Source organism: Colius striatus, chromosome 2, assembly GCF_028858725.1.
Source record: "Colius striatus isolate bColStr4 chromosome 2, bColStr4.1.hap1, whole genome shotgun sequence".
In the NCBI taxonomy this organism is placed as follows: Eukaryota; Metazoa; Chordata; class Aves; order Coliiformes; family Coliidae; genus Colius; species Colius striatus.
In genome coordinates, this window is record NC_084760.1 from 69,887,682 (window position 1) to 69,911,746 (window position 24,065).

At 36.0% G+C, this 24,065-nt stretch overlaps 1 protein-coding gene across 5 annotated transcripts in view; it reads right to left on the bottom strand.

Annotated features, from left to right (window-relative positions):
- LYST (lysosomal trafficking regulator) overlaps positions 1-24,065 on the bottom strand; it is an 85,342-nt gene that overhangs the window by 13,683 nt on the left and 47,594 nt on the right. For 3 of the 5 annotated variants that reach the window (XM_061991030.1, XM_061991032.1, XM_061991029.1), the window contains 26 exons: positions 23,747-23,896; positions 23,106-23,243; positions 21,828-22,026; positions 20,544-20,675; positions 18,123-18,756; positions 17,487-17,664; positions 16,442-16,611; positions 14,800-15,030; positions 13,745-13,911; positions 13,104-13,256; positions 11,565-11,756; positions 10,894-11,072; positions 9,596-9,802; positions 8,455-8,631; positions 7,893-7,969; positions 6,765-6,953; positions 6,016-6,161; positions 5,845-5,941; positions 5,156-5,217; positions 4,759-4,814; positions 3,632-3,784; positions 3,058-3,302; positions 2,269-2,335; positions 1,562-1,718; positions 1,046-1,186; positions 417-634 (listed from right to left, as the gene is read on the bottom strand). In XM_061991030.1, coding sequence (XP_061847014.1) covers positions 417-634; positions 1,046-1,186; positions 1,562-1,718; positions 2,269-2,335; positions 3,058-3,302; positions 3,632-3,784; positions 4,759-4,814; positions 5,156-5,217; positions 5,845-5,941; positions 6,016-6,161; positions 6,765-6,953; positions 7,893-7,969; positions 8,455-8,631; positions 9,596-9,802; positions 10,894-11,072; positions 11,565-11,756; positions 13,104-13,256; positions 13,745-13,911; positions 14,800-15,030; positions 16,442-16,611; positions 17,487-17,664; positions 18,123-18,756; positions 20,544-20,675; positions 21,828-22,026; positions 23,106-23,243; positions 23,747-23,896 — 4,515 coding nt within the window. The remainder of the gene's footprint in view (positions 1-416; positions 635-1,045; positions 1,187-1,561; positions 1,719-2,268; positions 2,336-3,057; positions 3,303-3,631; positions 3,785-4,758; positions 4,815-5,155; positions 5,218-5,844; positions 5,942-6,015; positions 6,162-6,764; positions 6,954-7,892; positions 7,970-8,454; positions 8,632-9,595; positions 9,803-10,893; positions 11,073-11,564; positions 11,757-13,103; positions 13,257-13,744; positions 13,912-14,799; positions 15,031-16,441; positions 16,612-17,486; positions 17,665-18,122; positions 18,757-20,543; positions 20,676-21,827; positions 22,027-23,105; positions 23,244-23,746; positions 23,897-24,065) is intronic. The other 2 variants (XM_061991031.1, XM_061991033.1) reach the window with 2 other exon arrangements.

Sequence of the window (24,065 nt, forward strand, 5' to 3'; positions counted from 1 at the left end):
AAGAACACAGTGCGAGACATCCATGTTACAAATAACTCTGGATGTCTTTAGCAATTGAACTATTTTAATTGTACCAAAAGCTGCAGCATAATATGCCTAAATTAAAGGCTTATTTTGAATGACATGGAAGCAGGTACACAAACACAATACCTGTATACCACTGCAAACAGAACTCTAAACCAAATACCTGATCATCCCCCATGCCTATCTCAAGGCAAGAAAGACACAAATTCACTAACATTCCTGGGATCTTATCAGTTCTGCATTTAAAGTGGTTAAAGCCTTTTCTTATTCTTCAAGACTTCAAGAGCAAAAGGTTTTGCTTCATTGCTGAATGTTTTCTAAGCAAGTCAGACTGAACTTTCCCCCATTAGGTTACAAAGTACAATGAACAAATGCACTACTTAAATACTTACTGCAGGATGAAAGACATTAATAGCCTGAACAGAGGCCTTGCCTTTTTGCTTGTAACCAAACACCAAGTCAATCCAGTGACAGATTGTCTGAGAAACATGATCAGACTCCAAAGCCTGACGATGAATCAAGATGAACAAACGAGGATCGTTACGAGCCCAGGGTGGAAGATTGACATGGTTAACTCTGTCACCATTTTGACGTACTCCAAAATCAAACCCTACAAATGAGGGAATAAATGTTCCAACATTTTAGGTGAAGGTAGTTTCAACATGGTCTATATAGGTTTCTACAAAAGCTAACCATTAAGCAGAGTGATTGCTGATCAACAAAGCAACACCCTTAACAAGTATCCCCAAAGCATTCAAGCTGTGCATACTGATTCAAATGGAAAAAAATCAAACAATAGGAAACTTTTGCACCTCCAACATGTTAATTGTCAAAGAACTTCTCTTCTGTCCTACATAACAGCTTTTTTTATAGCATATCCCACAAATTTATGCTAGAATTCTCCCATACATCTGCTACTTAACACATTCAGTCAAGGGATATAAATGTTCTCGGTTTCAACCCACAGGCTCAACCGTACAGCTGTTTGGTTATGTAGTTTTGTTATCCTCTTAGTATATACCTTCTCTGTTAACTAGAAAGTCAGGAAGGTAGAAGAATTCTGGGATAAGCTCCTTTACATCAGTCATTGATTCATATGAAGAGAGTCGCCAGGTTGTATTGGTAGAGTGAAAAGTTCTGTCTGGGATGTCAAAACTTTGATCTGTAAAGAAATCCAAAGTGAACGTTACATCTATGATAGATACGGTAACAGTTGCTTAACTGCAACTTCAGTAGTTAAGTGCTCTCCAGTTAGCTGAGAACATTTAGAATTCTTATATCTTACTACGCATTACACACAGACTGCATGTCACAAATAGTGTATGTAGAGAAAAAGCTGACCTAAGGTGTAACTATAAGACGTACAGTCTAGATTGAAAACTTCAGGATGAGTCTACTGTGAAAGTATACCAGATTTAGTTCTACTCAACTCAGCTATTTGGAATTGATTATGCTATGTAGAATAACATACAGCATTCCCGGGTTACTGGGACAAGGCCAAGACGTGAAAGGCAAGTGCAAGCAAAAGTAACCTTACCTTGATAGGCTAAAAACATTTTAGTAAAAGGTGGCAGCCTAACTAAGAAATGAAGCACAGTTCCACTGTTGGAATAATGAGATCCGTAGTGATATGGTTGTACAGGGGGCATTGGATCGTCCTCTCGTGCTCCTTTACGGTACTCTTCTTCCAGATACTAGGAAAATTGTCACAAAAACAGAAATCAAACATCCTACTTAGACTGCATTGCAACAACAAAATTTTCCTACAGCCTTTAAAAATCACTCTGAAGAACAAAAAAAACCAAAGAGTGCTGTACTCATAGTAGGAAACATAAGCTGTTATGTTTGAGTTACAGTTGAGGGGAAGCACTTTTTCTGTTATCACACAGAGAGAGTAGTCCCTAGTTCTACTGAAATAATTTCAAATAAACAACACTAATTTATGTTCTTGACCTTTAGGAATCTTTAAATACATGTATGCCCATAAGAAGATGCTGTGGAGGAAGTTAAATAGGCATCACATGGAAAAACAAAATTGATTTATGATTTCAGGCACAGGAAAAAATCTGTTATAATGCAATTCCCAAGGAAACACAGAATACTGGAAATAAGAATTCCATAGACTGAAGATTGATACTAGATTTATGGTTTCTTCTCCCCCTCCCAAAATATGTTAAGAAATGAAATGCTTCCATATGATTTATACATAGGAAAAAGGCATGCAGTGAAAGTTATCTGAATTACCTTGTAAGTATCCACGTAACGATCCTCTTTTTCCTTAGACTGCACAGCTATTGGTTTGATCAGGTTTCTGTAACAAAAGCAGTACTGATATCTTGTCATTTTTATAAAGATAGTGATTTGCAGCATTTAATACTGCACTATTAACAGCTTTATATGATAATAAAGGACAAGCAAAACTCAATAGCACTCTAAAAGAAAGTTCAGAAAATAAAAAGACCTCTTTTAGTTAGTGTCCAAGGCAAACTCAGATCCGCAGGTTAGTCCACTGCACAGTAACAGACAAGCAAACACAAAGTGTTTCTGTCAAATCAGAGGCATCACAAAGGCAAAGACTTTGTGCTAAATCAGCTCAACAAATGTATTAGGGTGGGAAAACTCATTTGGATCTACACAGGATGAAGATAATATTTTGTAATTGCAAAGTAATTTATAATATTATTTCATTTTCCATTTAATTTTCAATAATTGTCCTGGAAGACTTTCATTACATGAATTAAAACATACAACTTTTTTTAGGCCTGTAAGCTCTCTATATCCTATTAAGACCGTATACCTGTCCAATGCCTAGCATCCAACATATACACATACTCGTAACACCAGGCATTTTATTTAAATACCCCAGATGAAGCAGCCACTTATTGTAAAAAGCCCACGCTATTATGGACGAGGCTTGTCCCTCAATAGTTCCATTCACATAGGTGTGCAGTTTAGTACAATGAAGATAAAAAGCTATACTGGATGATCAGTTCATGTATTTGGAAACAACCAGATCCAAACATTTTATATTACCTATATACTGATGGATCGTTTAGGTCCAGCGTTTCATTGGTGTAGTCAGAAAGTATAAAAGGAAATACTGGATATTGCATGAGATCATTGAAGGAACGGCCCGCATGTTTGTTTAAATGAGTCAGATATTCAAAGTTAGTAATCTGTCCTGTGCACCACAGGTGGGTCAAAGCAGTAATGTTTCCATATTCCAAAAGGTTAGGTAAATTGTTAGTTAAGATGTTGTGGTACACATCATCACGGACCTAGGAAAAAAATATCATAAATTTAATCTTTAAAAGTTTCAAACAACCAAGACTTACCAAGTTTCTCTCATTTTACAAATTTTCAAGTATCCACTATAATGCAATAGTATTACTAAGATGCCTTAATGTCTTAATACATCAGAGATGTGTTTTACATTACAGAAGGATTGTGTTTGTTCAGAAGTCTAGCTAAGAAAACTTTTTTCAAATGTAATTAGGCAGAGCTTAATTAGTCCATGCAACAGTTCTTAAAAACTAATGTATAAATGTACATGTTATGGAGACATAGAAAAACACTTTGATACATTATTACGCGTCAGTGTCATTACCTTTGTATTATCAAAAGCTAAGAGTAAAGTTCTTCCATTTGTTAGAAATATTTCCACAGCATTGTCTCTTAACTGCCACCAGCGCTTATGAACTTCCTTAATTTCCTCATAGGTCCAAGAAAATGATGCTGGTTCAGTTTCTCCATGAAAACTCTGCAGAATTTGCAACTGAAAGTTATTTTAAGCGGTAGATTTTCCAAACAAGAAACCCTTCAGTGCAGTCAGTTTATAAGCATGTCAGAAGACAAAACTTCAATTTTGCTGAGCTACTTAAAGCACAGTTGGCATTTTCTTTGTTTTTGATCCTCTACTCTTCAAGGCAAAAGGCAGAACATCATACTCCCAGCTGCTCCAGTTCCCACTTGCACACAATGCCATATTTTCACTGCCTCTTAAGCTAAACTATTGAACAGTCAACCACAGCAAGCAAAGCTTTACCATGAATCCCAATTCTGACAGTTCTGTCAAGGACAAAGCAACTAATGGCTGGTAACACCTTAAACAAGAGCTGTGTGCTCACTGGATGCATGGAAGAGCTCCCTGAAAAGTTTAAAACTTTCAGCAGTACAACCTGTATCTTGACTATTTTTTTAAGCGTCTGCTGGGTATATAAACTTAAGTAATACATCAGAGCCTTTGTATGTCAGAGATTACATCAGTTCCAGTTTCCTCTAAGAAAAAGTTCTCTCTTGCACAGGATAAGTTGGAAGCTAGAGCATGCTACATAATGAAATCAAGGATCAGGTGCTGTAGAATACAGCACAATTCACACACTTGTGAGCTTTTGTACCTCCTAGTGCTGCAACTTCCAGTAAAGGAAGTTCTCTCAGGTGCAGATCAAAGCATGCTTTACACACTTACATTGATTAATTATAGTTATGGAAACCAATGTGCAGAAGCCTCCTCACATCCTCCTCATTCCCTCCCAAGCCCACATCTTTCCCATTTGTTGCTATCACCACTGATTCCACAGCCAAGGGCAACAGAAGCAACACTAAACCCAAACTGATCAGTTTGGCTGGCCTTGTTGAGAGATCTCAAACTTTGTCTACTGAGACTGCCAGAGCACTAAACTATGGTCATGGTTTAAAAAAAATTAAAGTTGGACAATGTGTTCTAATACTTACAGAACTTTCAATTGTGTCTGAAGCATTGTCTTCAACAAAATACATGCCACATTTTCCTGCAGGAAAATAGTTACAAAAAAGTACAATATTACTATTTATGTAATGTATCTTAATGTTACATGAACAATGTAAAGGAGTTAAGAATACTAAGAATAGAATTACAGACATAGAATTTATCATTCCACATTTTAGCAAGCGGTCTGATACTAAAACTTAACTACAGTCCAAGTAGCACTCGCACAAAAAGTAAGGAAGGCAAAATTATCTATAAAAGTATACAATCCATAACAAGTCAGGCAACAGCTCAATCACTTCAACATTAAAAAAACCTAAGTTTTATATATATAAAGAATCTTACACTAAAACAAAATATTTGAGGACTGAAAATTCTGCTTACCTAGCAACAGCTCACCAGCAGTCTCTCTAGAAGGTGCTACACTTACACATCTTCGATTAACTCTGAAATATTTCATAACATATTATTGCTTATGGATTTATGTACCTAAAAACAATAGCCTCAAAGGCTGCAGTTAAAAGTCTTTTCAACACGGTGACTAATGATTTAAATCACAAGGAGGGAAAGAAAATAGTATCTCAACTTTCTAGACTGGAACAATACTGTATTTGAATTTCTTTGTGTGTTCTCCGCAGTTAATTTTAAGCGGTATTAGCACCTGTAATAGGTAGTAAAATTGACACAAGTGCAGAGTTGAGTACAAGCACAATTTGCTTTTGGACACTGATGGAAATACCTATCAGATCTAATCACACTGCCTGTCTTAGATATCTAGGTGATAAACAAGTAAAGAAATCCAACCAGGTTATCCCACAGAAGTCCCATCCCCGTATCACATCAGATGGTATTTGCTTTTACTGATTTTTGAAGTCAGGGAGATACTGTTTTAAGACTGTTTTAAGTGTACATCTTGGCAGCTCTGATCTTTTGCTTACGAGTATAGCAAAAAAACTACCGTTTTCAACATTCATCTCATCTCAATTTTTTGCCAATCCTTATTTAGCCAAAAAAATGAGAACCATTTCATTGGAATGAGGAGGTGGAGAAACTGAGTTGTTACCCAAACTTACCTTATATGCTCACTTGCAGCTTTGTCCTTTACTGTAGAAGAGTGAGAAGAATGTGTTTTATCTTCAAATAGATAAGATAATGGAGTTTTTATCACACCTATAACAACACAAATAATCAGGCACTAGTAGTCATTACAATTCAGATATATTTGCAGAAATCGTCATAATTACCTTCAGGTTTCTGCCTGTCTGGGAGAAGATATTTGTTTGGGATAGTTAGGTAGCACCTCTGCAAACGACGTCTCTCTCTGTTTGGGCCCTCTGTCGGATCTAGTTGCCAAGAAGTTGGGTAATAGACTGGGTCATACCAGAGTGCTCTGAAAAAACCCAAAATATGTTGGAGTCTGGCAGCAGAATATATGCTTATTCATTCTGTTTTCCTTTAAATACTAGAAAGGCAGGAGTTTCATAGTAGTAAACCAGACAATTCTTTCTGAAAAAGGTATCAAAAGACTGAATTTTGTAGTTTATTTTCATGAGCTATCCCACTAATTGACTACTTATAAGCTACTACTGTAAGACTGCTCTTAAAGTTGCTAATTCTAATGACAACAGCAATACAATTCATCCAATACTCTATTTTAAAACTCAGCTGCTGCCAACATGACATAATACTAGTTCTGCAGTGCTAAAAACACTATTGCTCAGTGTCTTGTCAAGACATAATATCTTTTGCCTGATGCAGATTAGCAAAAGTTTTATTAGGCACAGCAAAATGTATCTTAAAAAAACCTATCTGGAAATTCTGCTTGCCTACTCCTCCTATTTTACAAGTCTTTAACCATCAGATGATTAGCAAGAGTAAGTAATTCTATTTTTAACATCATCCAAATTTCACAGGTCTCTAAGTAGAATAAGCAGCACATGTCACACAATGCATCTGTCTCTTGCTTTTTCACTGAGATGAAAGAACAACTTACCGATCATGAGTAAGCTGCTGAACAAGTTCCTGCCAATGTCTGCTGGCACTTAGCTCTGCCTTATACATCCCCCTTATGTGCTGGATTACTTTCTTCCTTTCTATACCTTGTGACAGAGACACAGCTTGCGTGATATCTCCAGCTATTTTAGAGATGTCTTTGGATTTTGTATCCAGACGTTGAAAGAGACTGAGGAAAAAAAGTTGTTTTAAAATGTCACACACACTGAAAAGGGAAGACAAGACATCAGAACTCCTTATAAAATACCATCAATTTGGCAGTAGGCATCCATAGTTATTGGTACAGCAGATGCTGTGTAACTTAGCCTACATAATTTTAATGAGGCTTATGAATACCTTTGTTTCTTAGCCTTCAAAGCAGCTATTACTTATGGCCAAAGACAAGACATGTTAATCAGAAGATCAACAGCTATATATTAGTGTGCTTTTCTGATTGATATATACTAACTACAATGAAAATCTGAAGTACAAGTAATAATTTACCACTGCTCTGAAGTTATGCAACACAAAGTCTTATTGCTTATCTGGACAGATTTGACTATGATGACCTTTACAGATATTTCAGTGTAGGAAAATGTAGTAGTATGTTGTGCTTGCATCTCAGATCTGATTTATGGAAAAGGCTGAAATTAATGGAAAGGACCTCTTAATCTACCACGAGCTACTGAAATTTGCATTACACCAAGTAGCAGTAGACTACGTAGCTCTCAAAGCACTCAAGTACTGTGCTGAATATAATGATACTTTTTGTTTAACGTCAGGGTAAGTTGCAGAGACATTTGTCATACATCTATTTGCAGAGGTTACTGCAACAGGGAGGGTGCTTGGGCAGATACAGCAGCTGTAAAACTAAAGATGGGATGCCAGACGTGTGAAAAAATTCAGTATTCTGAAGTTCACATAATGCCATTTATTATATAACTTATCAAAATGCATATACCTACAATCAAGAGGTTCTAATAATTGTAAAATAACCCTCTGAAAGCTAGAAGTGCTGTTAATTTGAAAAAACAAGTACAATAATTATACAGGTAACTTTGCAATGGCGTGTGCTCAGCAGAGGACATTCTTACAGAGCTCTTGCAGCCCCCTTTAAGAAGGCACTTACTTTTGCCGATTATTAGCCATTGTCTTCTCCCAAGCAGCTTTGTTGACACCTTCTTCCATCTCATATTTCTTCTGATCCTGAATGGAGGTTTTATGTTACATTATTCTCTTTTAGATCAACAAAATAAGGAAGCAGAGGCTAAAGGATATGCCAGTTTAAAAAAGGAAGGACAAAAAACTGTTCAACGGATACCTTCACAGCACTTAAAACCATCAAGACTTTATTTCGGTTACTGTAGTTTTCTTATATTTAGAATTTCATTTTTTTTGCAAGGAATTATACTTTTTCTTTTCCTGGCAATCAAAGAGACTAGTAGCTTGTTATGAACCTTCACCTTTATCTGGGTTAAGCAATACACTTAACCAAGAAACATTAACTTGAGCTCGCTGTGAAGCCCAGAGTATGAGACAGAAATACTAAGAACTCAAAAAGAATCCCCAAAAGCATAAGCTATGCTCCAAGCACACAAAACCACTGTCTGCAGTAAACCTCTGACCTCATTGAACAGAAAATAGTCTCAAATATAACCCAGTTTTTGCAGTAATTTTTTTAATTCACAAACCTCTTTCAAAGCTTTTATTAGATCTGGTTTTGGGCGTGGGCTCAGGGGAATACATTTATATCCACAACTTTTCAATGTATTCACAAATTCTCCTGCTGCTCTTTGTTGTTCTTTGGTCATTTCATCACCGTGACTGTGCATTAACTCATATAAATAGAGCACTAATTTAGGTCCATGCTAAAAGTTGAAAAGAAGGAAAGAGGGGAAAACATATAAAGGTCATTCTCATTTCCACAATACAACATTGAAGTTTTTTCTTCAATTTTTTAATCTAGTCAGCCTGAACAGATTTCTTTCTACTACTTGTACTCACCTCCTCCAGCTTTGTGTATACTTCAAGACATAGAGCCAGAGTTTTGCTAGTGAAGAATGCTATACCTTGTTTGATTAATCAAAGTAGGGCTGACAGATAATGAAGTTAAGCAGACACAGGACACAAACATTCAAATTGGGCTACACTTGCCCAAAGAAGCCATTGCTAGAATCGGCTCTTTACTTGCTGGTGAAAGTGTCATTTTAAATGAATAACACATGAGATCACAAGTACAAGTTTCATTTGTTCATCTAGTAAATACTTTCTCTCTTTAGTACTGTGACTCAGACTGTGGCATATCTTAGATAATTTATTTAATTCTTGCAGTTTCTGAAGATCTCAAACAGCAACGCTCCTATCTGACTCTTGATCATGGCTCTAAGAAATGCTTTCTCTCAAGCTTGCACTAACATGAAGAACAATCAAAAAAGCTTTTTCCTGCTAAACCCAGAAAAGCAGGGAGAAAATGCTCAGCTACTTGAGCTAAGAACATAGAATACACAATCTGACTTTACAAATTAATAAAGGCTAAATAACAAAAAGAGTCGAATGCCTCTTAAAAACTAGTGGCAATCAGTTTTTACAAGTTTCAGGAAGTCTGCAGTTACGACTTCCAAGGTAACAGTAATTTCTCCATCAATGTGCTTTTTCAAGGTACCTTAACTTCTAGGATTCTCAAGTAAAATTCTTCACCTTAAAACTAGAAGCACTTTTTGTTTCTGCACTACACAGGAGATACTAAAATGGCAGTGAACATCTTCAGTCACATGCAGCTCTAAATATCAAATACAGGTTTTTCAAACTTCTCTCGAACACTCTTGAGCTTACTTGCAAAGTTGGGCTAAGACAGTCACGCATAATCTCTTGATGGTTTACTTCACGTAGCATCTCCAAAGCCTGCTTTCTCACTTGCAGCGGCCTTGCTGGAGACAAGTTGTGCACAAGAAGCCTCCCAAGCTGCGTACGGAATGTGTCCTTACACGACAACAGGATTCTCTTCCACTGCTGTTTTGGTGTGTTCATTCTGCTGGTGCCCTAAGTTACAGAGATATTTTAAAAAAATATTACAGGTTTAGGGCTTCCTTTTACTAAGTTTTTCACATTAGAAAGCAAACACATTTAATGTGATCAAACTGTAAGACACATTTCTCTACAAAAACTGTTTAACTTTATTTTACTTGATATCACAGGCTAAAAGGCAGTATACTAAAATGAAGAGTTTGTTCATTCTAATAAAATACACATATTTTTCTCAATCTGCCAATATTAGGAATGCAGCTCCTGGCTACACTGGATATTTAGTTAGTAGGACTATACAACAACCTGAAAAGTGAAAATTGTGATGTAGAGGGTTTAGAAATCGAAGTATTTTTTTAAACTTATTTTAATGAATAGTCATTCCACATTCATCACTAGTTTCTGAATGGATTACCTCAAAAGATTAGAAATTAGGCACTGGATGGAGGTGCTTGTGCTCACAAAGAAACCTGCCATTTTTTAAAAGTACAAGTATGGTATGATGGAAAGACAGACCTGGCAAACAATTTTCCAGAGCTAGAAAGACAATTACGTTGAGCTACTTTTTTTATAAAGATGAACTAAGAGAAATGAAGAAGCAAGAAGCAGCGAGTTAAGCTTTCCAGTAAAATAATTTCAAATTATTCAAGAAAAACCTGATCACCTTGGAAAGGATGACAAGCTAACACTTGTATGCTAGGAAAGGAAACTCTCACCCTCCTGGTAAAAACTGAAAAGAGTTCCCTATCCCAACTCTAAGGTATATTAGATGCAATTTGCTCAAACTCTCAATCATCTCTGGATACACAGCACACCCTGCTTTATATGCTGCAGCAAACAGAAACAAATTTGTGGACTACACAAAAGCCTATTTAAGCCTTTGTGAGCCTGTTCAAGCAGCAGAATTTGCTAAATAAGGTAAAAATTAGCACAGATGCAGTTACTTCATAACTGCAGAATAACTGGGAAACTGAACAGAGTTTTTAATGCACAGCTGAACTGAGAGAGGCAGTAAGAAAAGCATATATAAACAGAAGACTTTATGCAAAGTTCCTAATAAGGGAACCTTCTGAAATATGTTTTAATGTGGACAATATCTAATTACTTACAATGGATACTTTGATTCCTTCCACCAACATTTTGAACATTTCTTTAAGAAAGGAATTTGTTCTGCTAGGCAGTTCTTGCTGGCTTTCCTCTTCAGAAACTTCCAGCTGGGATGCTGAAAGTCTGCTTTGACTTGTATTTTCTGTTATACCCAGTACATCAAGGCACTCTTCAGTAGATGCTTAAAATTTAAGAGGCACATATTGATCAGTACCACCTCAAGCAAAACAATCCTATGATCCTTTAGCTGGCACTAAATCAAACGCTGTCTTTGATGCTATACTTACCACACTTGCTCTTGCTTCTGTGGAATTTGAACTAGCTCCCAAAGTTATCAAAGTCTTGCTAACAAATGTGGTCATTTCATAGAAACATGCAAACTGACACATTTTAAGAGAGCAGACCCTCCCTTGGGCAGAGTTAAGTCTTCAGGTAATAATTCAGGCAGTTAACACATGAATGGACTAACAGAATTAAAATAACTTGCTCTTTCAGATAAAAACTGTATCCAAGTTGTCTGCTACATAATACTGAGAGACAAACCTCCATGAGAATGATATTCTATGGTTAAATCCATTAAACTAGAGTCAATGGTATTACTTTCTTCTCAAACACATCAATACTCTAAAAGAAATAATCCATTCTTATATACATGAACAAAAAGAAATCTTACCTAAATAAATGAGCCTGTTAACAGCTATAACAGTCAACCTCTGTAACCTCTGGACAAACTCAGTCTCAGTGGCTTGGACAGGATTTTCTTGGCTCATTCTCCGCTGCATCATCATGTTGAATTCCTCACTTGCTAGCGATCGCATTTTCACCAGCAGAGCATCAGACTGCGCAAGTGAAAACTTTCTGGAGCCTTTAAGTAGGGAAGCATTAATAACATTCTACTCAAATGCACAAAAGAATTAATCACTCAGCAACTGCATTCATCCAAAGAGTTCAAATCATTTAAGGAAACAAAAGCACTTTAAATACATTAATATTGAAGGGAACATAAGTACCATTTCAGTGTTTGCCTCTGTTTTAAAAGCTTTTCAATTTGAAAGTAAACCCATAAAACTCAAAAAGTGATACCATGAAGTGTGTTCAAGATCAGATTTATTGTGTACCTTGTGTAATTTTGTGTAAAATGGAGTCTAGAAAAGTTACTTTTATTCCCATTTTCACTGTAAAATTATGTTAAAGGATTAAAAAAATCTGTGATACAACAACTTATTGCAAATCAGAAAGCAGCTGTATTGGCACAAATGAGAAGTCAGTTACATTAACAGTTTATAAACACACATTTTGTACCATACTTATTACCACTAGTTTTGATTTTCTTAAAATTAACTAGTAGGCCTTGATTATACTTGCTTCTTTTGGAAATAACTCTTCCTTTAAATTTATCTTTAGTGCCTTAGCAGTTTCATTCATCCAAAAATATTTTCATTGTATTTACTAGGCTGAGGGAGAAGAGCCTTGAAAGCTGTCCATATCAGGAGAACATTCCCAGAAGAATAATAGTGTTTGGCTGGGGTTTTTTTGTTTGTTTGTTTTTTAAACTCAAATACATGTCAGGTTTGTAAATTATATCTTCTACCACATCTTAAATGCAGCTTCCTTTATGGGATATACATAAAATCAATCTCCAGACAGAAGACTAAAAGTCTTTACAGAATTATTCACAAGCTATGAAATACAGAGAGAGTGTTACTGTTGAAGCTAGAACTGCACAAATGTTTTACAAAGAATCTTGCAGTCCCAACTACAGGTTTGGAGTGACAGGAATTTACTTCAGGATGATCTGTAATTAAGAGCTCTGCCACAATACAACCCCCACACCATAGCTGTGTTAAAATAACAAGTAACTTTATGTTATTTCCTTACTGTGAAGCTGGCTAATAAAATCACTATGAATTACTTTTAGTAAAGATGTTTTGAAACTTGTGAATTTAATAGAATCCCCAAAGAAGGTAATAACTGGTTTTAGACACTGCACTGAGAATACAGTGACCGAGGTTTCACTTATTTTTCCCTCCTCCTAATACAAAAATCCCAAAAGTTCACAAAGTAGGTCACGATACACTACTCAAAAATTGTGTATTTTGATTTACAAATCAAATGCACAGAAAAAGCAAAGCAACAGCTTCATTTATTGTATTACTGACATTTGAAAGCAATACATATAAGAGGAAGTACAAGCCACAAGTCTGCTACTCACCAGCAATGCCTTTACGTTTTTGAAACATTGCACGATGTGGTGCAGATGGTGAGGGCACTGAACCAGCCTGCTCCTGAGCATCTTGGTTTGCTGTAGTTTTTATTAATTCAATAGCTGCTTGAAGAACTCTTAGCTGCAGAACAACTGCCATATCTACAGAGAGACATACAAAGGACACATGACATCCTTTACACGTCTTCAAGAATTTTTACCAGATGCTTGTAAAATGTAAATGAACCCAAAATGTGTCAAGAGCTGTAAAACTCTGGATTCTATGGAAGTCACATAGTCATCTCACTATTCCATAGATAAATTTGTGTACTGTCTGAGTTCTCACGAAAAAGTCATTGAATTAGATTACTCTGAAATAAGCTAAATGAAACTGTATAAAATATTCCCAATTCAACACCCTTAGTGAATTTTCACAGTCACCGTTTGTTCAGACTAGCAGTACACAATCCCTTACCACAAGGCAGGCTCCTGAGCAAAACTACTACTCTGAGAACTACTTAGAAGAGAAAGATGATACATCACCAGAAAATGACTTCTCCCTTGGCAGGAATATTAACTTAAACAAAAATCAGCGGGGAAGGGATTTACTTCTCCAATCCTGTGACCCCAAAAATAAGCAGATAACTTACTTTGCATCCTTGTATTTTTACTGTTTTGAAGATGACCCAGCAGCACAGTGAGGTCTTCAATGACACGAAAATATTGAGAACCTGAAGAGCTGCAGGCATGAATTGCAACTGCTACTAGTAGCTGTTGTATATCACATGCAAGTAACTTGTAGTCATTCAAGGGAATGCTGCAAACAAAGTTGTAGTTACCAGAAACATGACAATTCTAGTAGATTTTAACCCATAAAAAGACCCATAACCATTCCCCTTCTGCCAACTATACCTAATAATATTTTCTACTTGATATAAAAGTGTTACTGCTGAAGGCTAGAAAATTGTAATCAAAGACATCTCTTCAGTGTTAACTTTGGCTGACTGGATGCCTGCAAATCTTTCACACATTCTAACATTCAGATTGCAACAAAATTTTATTGCAGAAACAAAGATGTTTACAAGTTGATGAATAGGCCTGAAATCCTGTATTTCACAAAAATAAAATCAGAGTAACATTTTATAACCATGCTGAACTAAAACTATATGGGGGAAAAAAAGGAAATATGTCCTTTTTTTCAGGATATGAATTAATGAAATAAAACCGGACCTCTCATTCCCTCACTCCATAAAACTTCTTAAAGTACCAAATGCTTGTAAATAATGATGAAGTCATTTAAGTTACTAAAAATATCAAATACTAAATCACAGGAAGCATAGGAGAGAATTTTCCCCACAGTTTTGACATTGGCTATAGCTACAGTAGAATGCTACTATCTCCTGTACCTTTATTTTACTCTCTATGTGAGTTTTCTTAAGAAAAGCATCGAAAGTGCACACAGTGTGACTGACTTGCATTTTAAAAAGTCATTTTAAGTTTAAGGTATGGAAAGAACATTTTATATTCTGTTGTTTTAACTGAGTATCTAAACATTACCTTTCACTTACAGGTATAATTAAAGCTGAAAACATCAAAACTAGTGTCATTTTGTACATGGTTTCTGGTAATTTTAGACAGTAGAACAAATACAGTACAGTAACTTTTGCTACACTTAAGGCTCTGCCTCAACTACTACAATACTCACTTTGTTTCCAGTCCATTGAGCGCAGCCAGTGTGTTACACAACACATAGAGCAAACCATTATCAAGCAGTAGGTCTGCAACTTTTGAGCAGGAATTTATGATTTGCAGCAGGAGACAGAAGCAGTTATGCAGCAGGACATTATCATATAGAGAGTTCTCTATAAGACCCAGAACAGGAATAATACACCATTTCTGAAAAAGTCCAACATTCTTGACGTCTTCCAGATCAAATCTATTAACACAAATGTAAGTGAGTAGCATCCTTAAAATGACTATCTAGTATATGCAACTAGTATTTGCAAATAGACTATCAGTCTATGCCAGTGTTTTGGCAAAGATATAGATGCTAATTTCCTACATTTCACTGCAGTAACAGTGCCTGTCTACCAAAGGAAACGAGCAAAAATAAACACTTCAAAGAGCTGCAAGGAAATGAAGTGCCTAAAAAGTATGCCTGAAGCTTCAGCTACCTACCGTCTACGACAAATTTAATGAAAAAACAGGAATTTTTAAAATCAGTGTAGAAAAATGATGCATCATCTTTCCAGTAAGAAGTATTACAACTGGCACAGACACTATCAAGAACTCAGGTACAGCTTGGCACCAACATAATATGTTGACTGACAGCAGGATTGATATCCTGTATCCATTACCACTGAATTTAATTTTGGCAACTTTTAGCTTATTGTGACTGTAGAATTCAAATGGTAGTGCTTCAGACCTCATATTACAGGTGCATTAAGAAATTGGATTACTATAAAGTATCAGCCCATCACATGACTATTACAGACAAAAACCCGAGACATTAGAATTACCTTTCCAGCCCCATAATCAATTCTGACAAAACAGTTCTGTGCTCGGGAGCTATAGGAGGGGTTTTTTAGGTGGTGAAATTCAGGCCAACAGTCAGAAGTAATTTGGCTACAGTCCTGCAGAAGCAGGAGCTGGGGAGTTTTCTGCAAGATTTTTGTACTGCTGACTATATATAGATGCATGTTCTTTCTGTACAATCATTAAGTAGTCAGGCTAATTATAAGAAATACCATTTAGACAATTGTCTGCTAAAACAATCTCATTTTCTGGCAGTATCAGGTGGCTCTTTGGCTCAAGGAAATGGTTTATCTGCAGAATTTTCTCTAAAGGAAATAGAGATTTTAACTCCAGGGCAAGCCAAGGAAGTAGCAGTGACATCAAGCTCTTCCTTAACTGCCTACTTGAAGTCCAGTGGCAGTAGTGTAATGACTACTACTTAAACCTTTCAAGGATATAAATCAGCTTCATGTAGGATCAGGAAGATTAGGAAGAGTTAAACTGATTACAGAACATTTGAAGTGAAAAGGCCTCTGAGGCCATCAGAAGGGCTGAGGGTTTAGAAGATCCCTGCTGACAGCACCCATCAGATGAAGTGGCTTACAAACAGCTTAAGGGACATACAGTAGTCATAAGAAGTTTAATACCTTTAAATGTTAAAGATACAAGCAAAACATTTCACAACAGTTTTGAAGGAGGTTTTTTTTTCAGTCATTGTTGACTACTAGGAAGAGAATAGGAATTAGACAGCTATCACATGCTCACCCTCCAGCAGAGCATGCTACTTGGAGTTCAATTATTGTTACAGGATGCAAAAGCAAAGCATTACTTACTCTTCATCCAAGCCAACAGAGCGGCCAAAGAGCATTTCCAAAAAGCATTCCACAACTTCCTGAGTACCCTGGTGAAGGTACAGCTGGTTGGCTAGCAAGGAGAAGCCACGATTCTTTAAGAATTTCTCTTTTTGCTCTCTCCTTGCTCTGTTGAAATACGCATCCAACAACTAAAAATAAATGCATAATTATTATGTAAGATTTAAACATATCAAGTAACTCCCTTGGAAGTTAAGTTCTCGCCTGCAGTTTGAATGGTTTGAAATCCAAATTTTTAGAACTCCTGACAGTTAAATGAATCCTCTTAATTTGAACACTTAGGTGTTTTTGTCAAGTTTGGAGGAGATGAAATCACACAGCTAAGTTACAGAATGCATATGTAAACACATTCCAACTTTTTATAGTTGTTAAATCCTGCCCTTTGGCAATGTTTGCAAGCATAACTTTTCAAATTATTTCATGAATAAATCCATAGAACCTTATTCTTCAAATTAAGATACAAATCTGCTCAAAGTTTTTCATCTACATAACATTACCATTCAGGAACACTGTCCTTGTCAACACTACAAACATTTCTTAAAACATTTTGAAGCCCTGAGTCCATGTCCAGGCCACAAATGTGGATGACTTCCTAGAATAACTGAAGTCTACTGTTAGAAGTGAAAGCTTTGCTTGTACACCAGTTTAACATACTGCATCATGTGTTTAATGTTGAAGAGAAGGACAGCTTTCTGCATTGTTGCTTTCATTTCATCAGTAATGCTGTCATATGCTCCTAATGCTTCTGTCTTAGATCATAGACTGTATTTATCTGTTGAAAGATTCTATGTTTGTGTTGTGTTGTTTGGGGCTTTGTTTTGTTGGGGTTTTTTTTCCCCCTTTGTGTTTTTGTTTGCTTTTGGTTTGGTTTTTTAGATCTGGGAAGGGAAACACTCAGAAGTGAACCCAGAAAACTGAAGAAAGCAAAATAAACAGTAAAAAACTTGCCAACACCTTTGCTACACTAGTTCACAACTTTAGCAGAAAATATTTTATATATGCCTACTTTAACAACGCCTTGTTGTATGACAGGAGATGGGTGGTTCACAAGAACGATAAGATAATCAGGTTGGATAAGTTTGTCCATCACATCATCTAGCATGACATCTGGCAAGATTAGGAGAACTCCACGCAAGAGGTCGTATAATCCACAACAGATAAGCACAAGAGAGTCTTCTGTATATCTGAAAGCAAAAGAATATGTTTTACCACCTTTTGTCTACAACAAGAACAAAACAATACATAATTGTTTGCTACACTTAGGGGCCAGAAGGAAGAAGTCTGCTAAATATTTTACCAATACAACTATTATCATTCTGCATTAACACTTGGTTTTGGACAGTACATACCAAAAAGGATAATCTGAGCAGAACTGCTGCTTGAGAGTTTTGGTGAAGTAGTATAACAATTTTGCACTCATAGAGTAGACAGCAAAACTCCTGATTTTAAAGGTTTGCTATGTAAATAATGCATAAATTGAAACAATGCCAATTGTACTGACTAAAAAGCTTAATGAATTGGTTTATAACAATCACTGAAAACATTCCCTTAGTTTTCAGGCTTCCAATTTTGTAGAATAGTCATTGAGATGAAGAATTGAAATATACTGAGCTACCACCAATTTATTATTTTATCTGCTTACCTGTCATCAGGGCTTTCGGATGGTTTTTGAGTTTTCTCATTAGTTGAAGAAAAAGCAAGACTCTCCCAGTCTTCAGGAAGTACATTCTTGTCTGCCATGCTTGGCCAACGAGCAATGGCTGATGATCCTCTGTGAATGGAGAATGCTAAGCCCAACCCTGTGAAATTACTCTGACTCTTCTGAAATGAGGGCAGTCCTTTCAAATTGTCTGGACGATGTAGCAATGGCTCAGCTGCAGCACCATCTTCACTGCATTTCAGGTCTGCATCTGCTTCTTTAGTCTCAAATGCATTTTCAGATAACTCTTCTTCTTTTGCCATATCTTCAAATGTTTCGGCAGATGTTAACTCTGAGTCACAAACTGTTTTTGCAGACTCACAACTGCTAAGAAAGAGTTCTTCTTGCACTCCCTTTATAGTTTCAGAACTTCCTACAAAGCTAATTCTACCCTGGGGATCAATGTAGTCATGCCTGCCAATAATCTGCAGGTCGTCCATGCTCCTTTTTATTTTTTCAGTTAGTCTTTTTTTATGAACTTGAGGTGAAGAAGTAGGAGACGCTGGTAAGCTTTTGCAAAGCCTTTTAGGTGCCTGAAAGCTTGTCTTCTCCTGTACACTAGCCTTGAAAGCGTTCCCTAGAGAAATAAGCATGTCTTTAGCATTCCTTTTACACAAGAAGAAGTTTTACTCTTAATGTAATGATCCAAGCTCATTTTGTGGCAAAACTGATTCAATACCTCGCATAGCTCAGACTTGGTCAATCAAGTAGAGGTAGTACACTATTAAGCAGCCATATATTTATCGAGTCAAGATGAAAGATGCAGAAAACACAAAATAATTTCTGCATAAATACTGAAGTTTCTGGATTTACATTATGATCCTCCCAACTAACCCTCAGCAAGAATTTGTACAGAATCATAGAATCACTGAGGGTGGAAGGCACCCCTGGAGATTGTCTAGCCCCACCTCCTCATTCAAAGCAAGGTCAAATACAGTAGGTTGCTTTATTTGGTGCTCTGATTTTACACAAGAGCTCATTACAGTTACATTTCATAAAATATTTTAAAGAATGAATACAGTCTGCACACTAGACTGGTAGAAGCAGCTTCTGTTAGTCTAGGAAAAGGAGACTTTGTTTATTCAGAAGTATCTTGAAAACTACACTCCAGTCGGTACTAATGCAATGATGATGCATCAGGAATAGTTTTCACTGAGATATATATACATTTATATGTTTCTTTATATATATATATGCACATATATGCAAACATAGCCAGATCAAGCCATCCTTCAGACAACATGATCGATCTATATGGCTGCACTAATCTTACAGGCAAGCTTGCACACATTATCATATAGTTCAACAAACTGCAAACCCACATGCAGGTAGCAAGTAATGTAACCAGCACATCATTTCAAATATTTTATCTAAATTTAGAAATTCACACGAAGAACTACAACACTCAAACACCTATTTTCACAAAAAATTGTTGAGTATTCCTCTGGCATACATGAATAAACTTTATTCAAAACCCACAGTTTTGTACAATTGCTATAAAAGAATACTCATTTCACATATAATCCATACACAATTCCGTACTATAGTCTGTTCTTCATATTGCTGCTTTCAGTAAATGACTTGAACTAACACTGCTTCAACTGAAATGGTGCTTGAAGACTCAATTTGCTTTTCCTAAGCAAAGCAGCAACAAGAAATCAACTGTAAAAGGTATTACAATGAGAATACAGAGAATATAGCTGACTCATGCATGACCTGAAATATACAGTAGCCAAGTTAAAGATCTGACTAACGTGTTTTCAGTACTACTGTGTACATATTAATAAGCTTGCTTAGGTTATGCTTTTTATTTAGAATTTTTCTGATTTGCAATGAGCATAAATAAAGGCTTTGGCATGATTTTTTGTTTTAACTTTTCTTTCACCGGTGCTATTTGTTGATGGCCTATGCGAATCTGTGTAAGAAATATGATTAAAAAAATCTGTTTCAATGACGACGCAAAAGCATCCTACTGACAACATGCCAACTGAAAGAAGTTACCAGCTTGAACTAATAACTTCACCGTATTTCAGCATTTATAGCTGAGGGATTAAAAACTGACTAAAGTGGTTACCTTTATAGACCTTGACTTGTTCAGTACATTATTAGACCATTACTAGAAAACTATTCAGTTTTAATTTACATAGCCAAGGTATAGAAGTTGTTTTTTATACGACATAATTCCCTATCCTCTAAGCATGTAGAAACAGTATATATACCTGCAGTATAACTAAAGGCCAATACTTTAATATTCTATTTAGATGGATGTTAAAAATTATGCACAAATAAAGTATCAGCTTAATGCTTTTCACACAGATAGGGTAGAGTGTGTGTTATGACCTTCGTTTTTCCAAACTGTTTTACCTTCCACTGGTGAAGTTGTAAATCCAGCTGGAGTTGTAAGCACAAATGCAGAACTGTCTACTGCTTTCCCACCACTGCTGGAATTTCTGAGGTATCTAAGCGATTCAACTTTCTCCTGAAAAATTTTGTCATCTAGAAAGAAAAGTGGAAAAGTTACATAAAAGCTTTTAAAATTTGAATTCTGTATATAATTATTCTCATTGTAGCCAGGTTACATATCAAGTTATCACTGGAGGCTAATGAGAAGTGCTTGACTCATAAGCATCTGAGAAAAAGCACCTCAGAACAATTTTTTGCTTTAGTGATATCTCTAAGATTTAATTCAGAAAGTATTATTTTTTCTAAAGTAATTACATTTAAAGATGGTCCTTGCAGGTATACAGGCACTAATAACTAACTTTTTGCCATGCCAAAATCAGGTGACTGTTCTCAAACAGGTTCACCTCATAAGGCTCAAAGTATTAAAAAGCACATTCTGCTATTATTCAGAATTTTACATCTCTGTATCTGTAATGTGTGGATTTATGTAAGTTATGGCTAAGGTTATACAAGGCTACTATTAAAGCATGAACTATTAATTTACCAGTTTCTCAGTTTTCAGAAGAGTAAGAAAAAAAATTTAAAGCTCGTATCACTCATTTTGCCAAAGTGATCATCTAGTACAGATACATTAATCACAGCTGTTGTCCTAGATCTGCACTGCTCAAAGCACATTGGTACTTTCAGTAATCAATGCAATGATCTGACAGTACCTGTCAGTGACATCTTGCAGTGCAAGCAATCATTTGCCAAAAATGCTTCTTTGAGTCTTATTTTTCTAGAAATTCAGTAACAGGAAACAAAAAATTGGGAGAAGGGACCACATACACATGTTTCTGAATATGCTTCACTGACAGGTAAGTTAGACATTTTTCTCTTGAGTCTTGCCCCCAGGCAAATGTGCCCATACAGGCAACTAACATTATGCATTCCATTTAGCAGCATCAAACTCTAAGTTAAAGACATAGCCATCAGAGAGATTATCTATGGCTATAGACAGAAGAAAGCTCTCCAAGTAAGCTAAGCAAAGCATCATTACAATGTGTCTCAATACTGTAAACTACTTTTACTTTACTAAGTCCCAATAGTTCATTAACTTCTATATATAGCTATTAAAATACAGAAATCAAATAATATATTCATAGAACAGTACTTTGTAAGAGTGAAAGAGGATTTTTTTAGATATTAATCTATGACTAGACTTTTATCTTATCGCTTATTTCTAGTTAAATACGACGTGTCTACCTATGTGGAGGGAAAAGTAGAAGTTGGTAGGATTGTGACAAACATATGTATTAGTAGGAGGGTGAACTGCCAAGAGGAAATTGAAGACAAGCGTCAGCAATTCCAGGTCTGGGGGAGATCCAAGTACTTCTTCAATTATTTTCACAAATGACTTGCAAACTTCTTGAGGCAGGGATGCAAGGTGTCCTTCTTTATGCTCCTAAAAAGAAAGAGCAGTACAACTGTATGTTATTTGTATTTTTAATTTGACAAATTGTCCTTAGAAGAAATTGTGCTGAAGAGGCAAGAATAAAGCTTAAGTAATAAAGCCTGTAATCCCGAATTTGAGAGTTGCTACCGTACCTACTCAATGATATCAAAGTTCAGGCACAAAATATTGCCAATGTTGCACAAGTTTAAGAAAATCAACATCATCTTCATATTCTACTAATCATTTGAAATGCTGAAGCCCTAGGACATCACTGCAGGTGAAGTTTCCTGTCATTATTCCATATTTGTAGATAAATTAAAATAGTCACTGGTACTAACATTTCAAACACAAGAACTTTCTGAATAGTGTCACACCAAGTCTTCTGTATTTCCACTTCAATAGTCATTTTTATAAACACAAGCATTTGAGATTTCCTTGATAATGATATTTGTAATCTCTGCATGATCAAGTTTTATATAATTTGAAAATGGCAAAGGAATCAGAATACATATTTTTCAGGTATGTACTATAAGGAAGAAATCACTTCAAAATCATGTTCCTAAGAACTGTCTATCCTGGGGCTGAAGCACTTCCCCAGAGTCCATTTTTTAGAATGGTTGTCTTCATGCCACGGAGGAAGCTGCTACTGGATACAAATTTTGATAGGAGCATTCAGACTGAGCACTACTGGCCAGTTGCTCTTTTAACTCTGGTGAGATACAGGATAGACAATTTTTGTTACTTACACCATAGCTATGGTTTTCAGTAATGAAGACTTGAACTAGTAAGGGAAATTAAGTCTTTATAGAAGGGATATAGTTCATTTCAGCTCCTACTCTTGCATGAATTGTGCAAGCAACCTAGTGGCTAGGTATTCAAATAATACCAGACAGTTAAAATCTCGCCCCTTTTGTCCAGCAGCTGAAAAAGCACCCAGTAGGAAATGGTATCAGTTTACAGCAACAATGCCTGTCTAAGAAGATCAAAGGGGCCTGAAAGCACAGAGGACAGCGCCTACTGAAGTAGCTTTTTCTCACCCAAGCAAAACTATGTATTTCCAAGCACAAAAGACTGCAGAGTGAAGGTACCTGCAGAACCTGACAAGTTAACAGGAAGTGATGTACCACTTGAGCTTTCAATAGCTGTTTGATGTTAAACATCTGTTGGTGATGGTTAGCTCTGATAAGGATTTCTAGAGCTGCTAAGAGAGTTTCCCAAACACCTTGCTGAAAAACAAAAGAACAGGAACATGGCTTCAAAAATCAATTTTGCATCTGCATAGAGAATAAGAAAACCCACAATACTTCAGTTATATTCCTAAGTTAGCTTTGCACATAAGAAAAAGACTAAATGACCACAAATGTCAGGTCAGAATAGAAACTATTAGAAGAATTATGCTCATATGAAATTAGAAATATTTTAATGATTAAGCTACAAAATAATTACTTTTTATCTAAAACAAATTTTGAACACTCTTCACTGTATTAACAGGGGATGGTTATTTGAGAGAAGCAGGTCTTAACGCATTTCCCTACTTAAATATTACACTAAAGGTACCTGCATCATTGATGTAATGGGAGCTTGACGCTCCAGAGAAAATATTCATAGAAAAATAAAGATGATTAATTTTACAAAAATTAATTTTCAAAGATGTTAACTATTCCTGTTATTTATGCTGATTTTAAAGAGATGGACTTTTGGACTTAAATACTTCCCAAAGTGAAATTACCTTTGCTTTAGACCATATCTTCCAGTCAAGCAGCAGCTTTTCTAACAAGTGAACATCTTGGATAATTGCAGTAGAATCTGTGTCAAGCATGAATTGCCCATTTTCACTTATATAGAGAATCTCATCATTGCAGCACCCTTCAAGTAGAGTCTTGAAAAGGGTAAATAAAAATTGAATATCGTAAGTACAAAGCAGTTGTCTTATCTAATTTATTTTAAAAACCCAAACTTTAAAGAGACGTCAGACTCTTGATAGGGAAGGCATATATCTACCTGGTCAACTTTGAAAACAGTTAAAAAGTTCAGTAACCCCAGCTGGA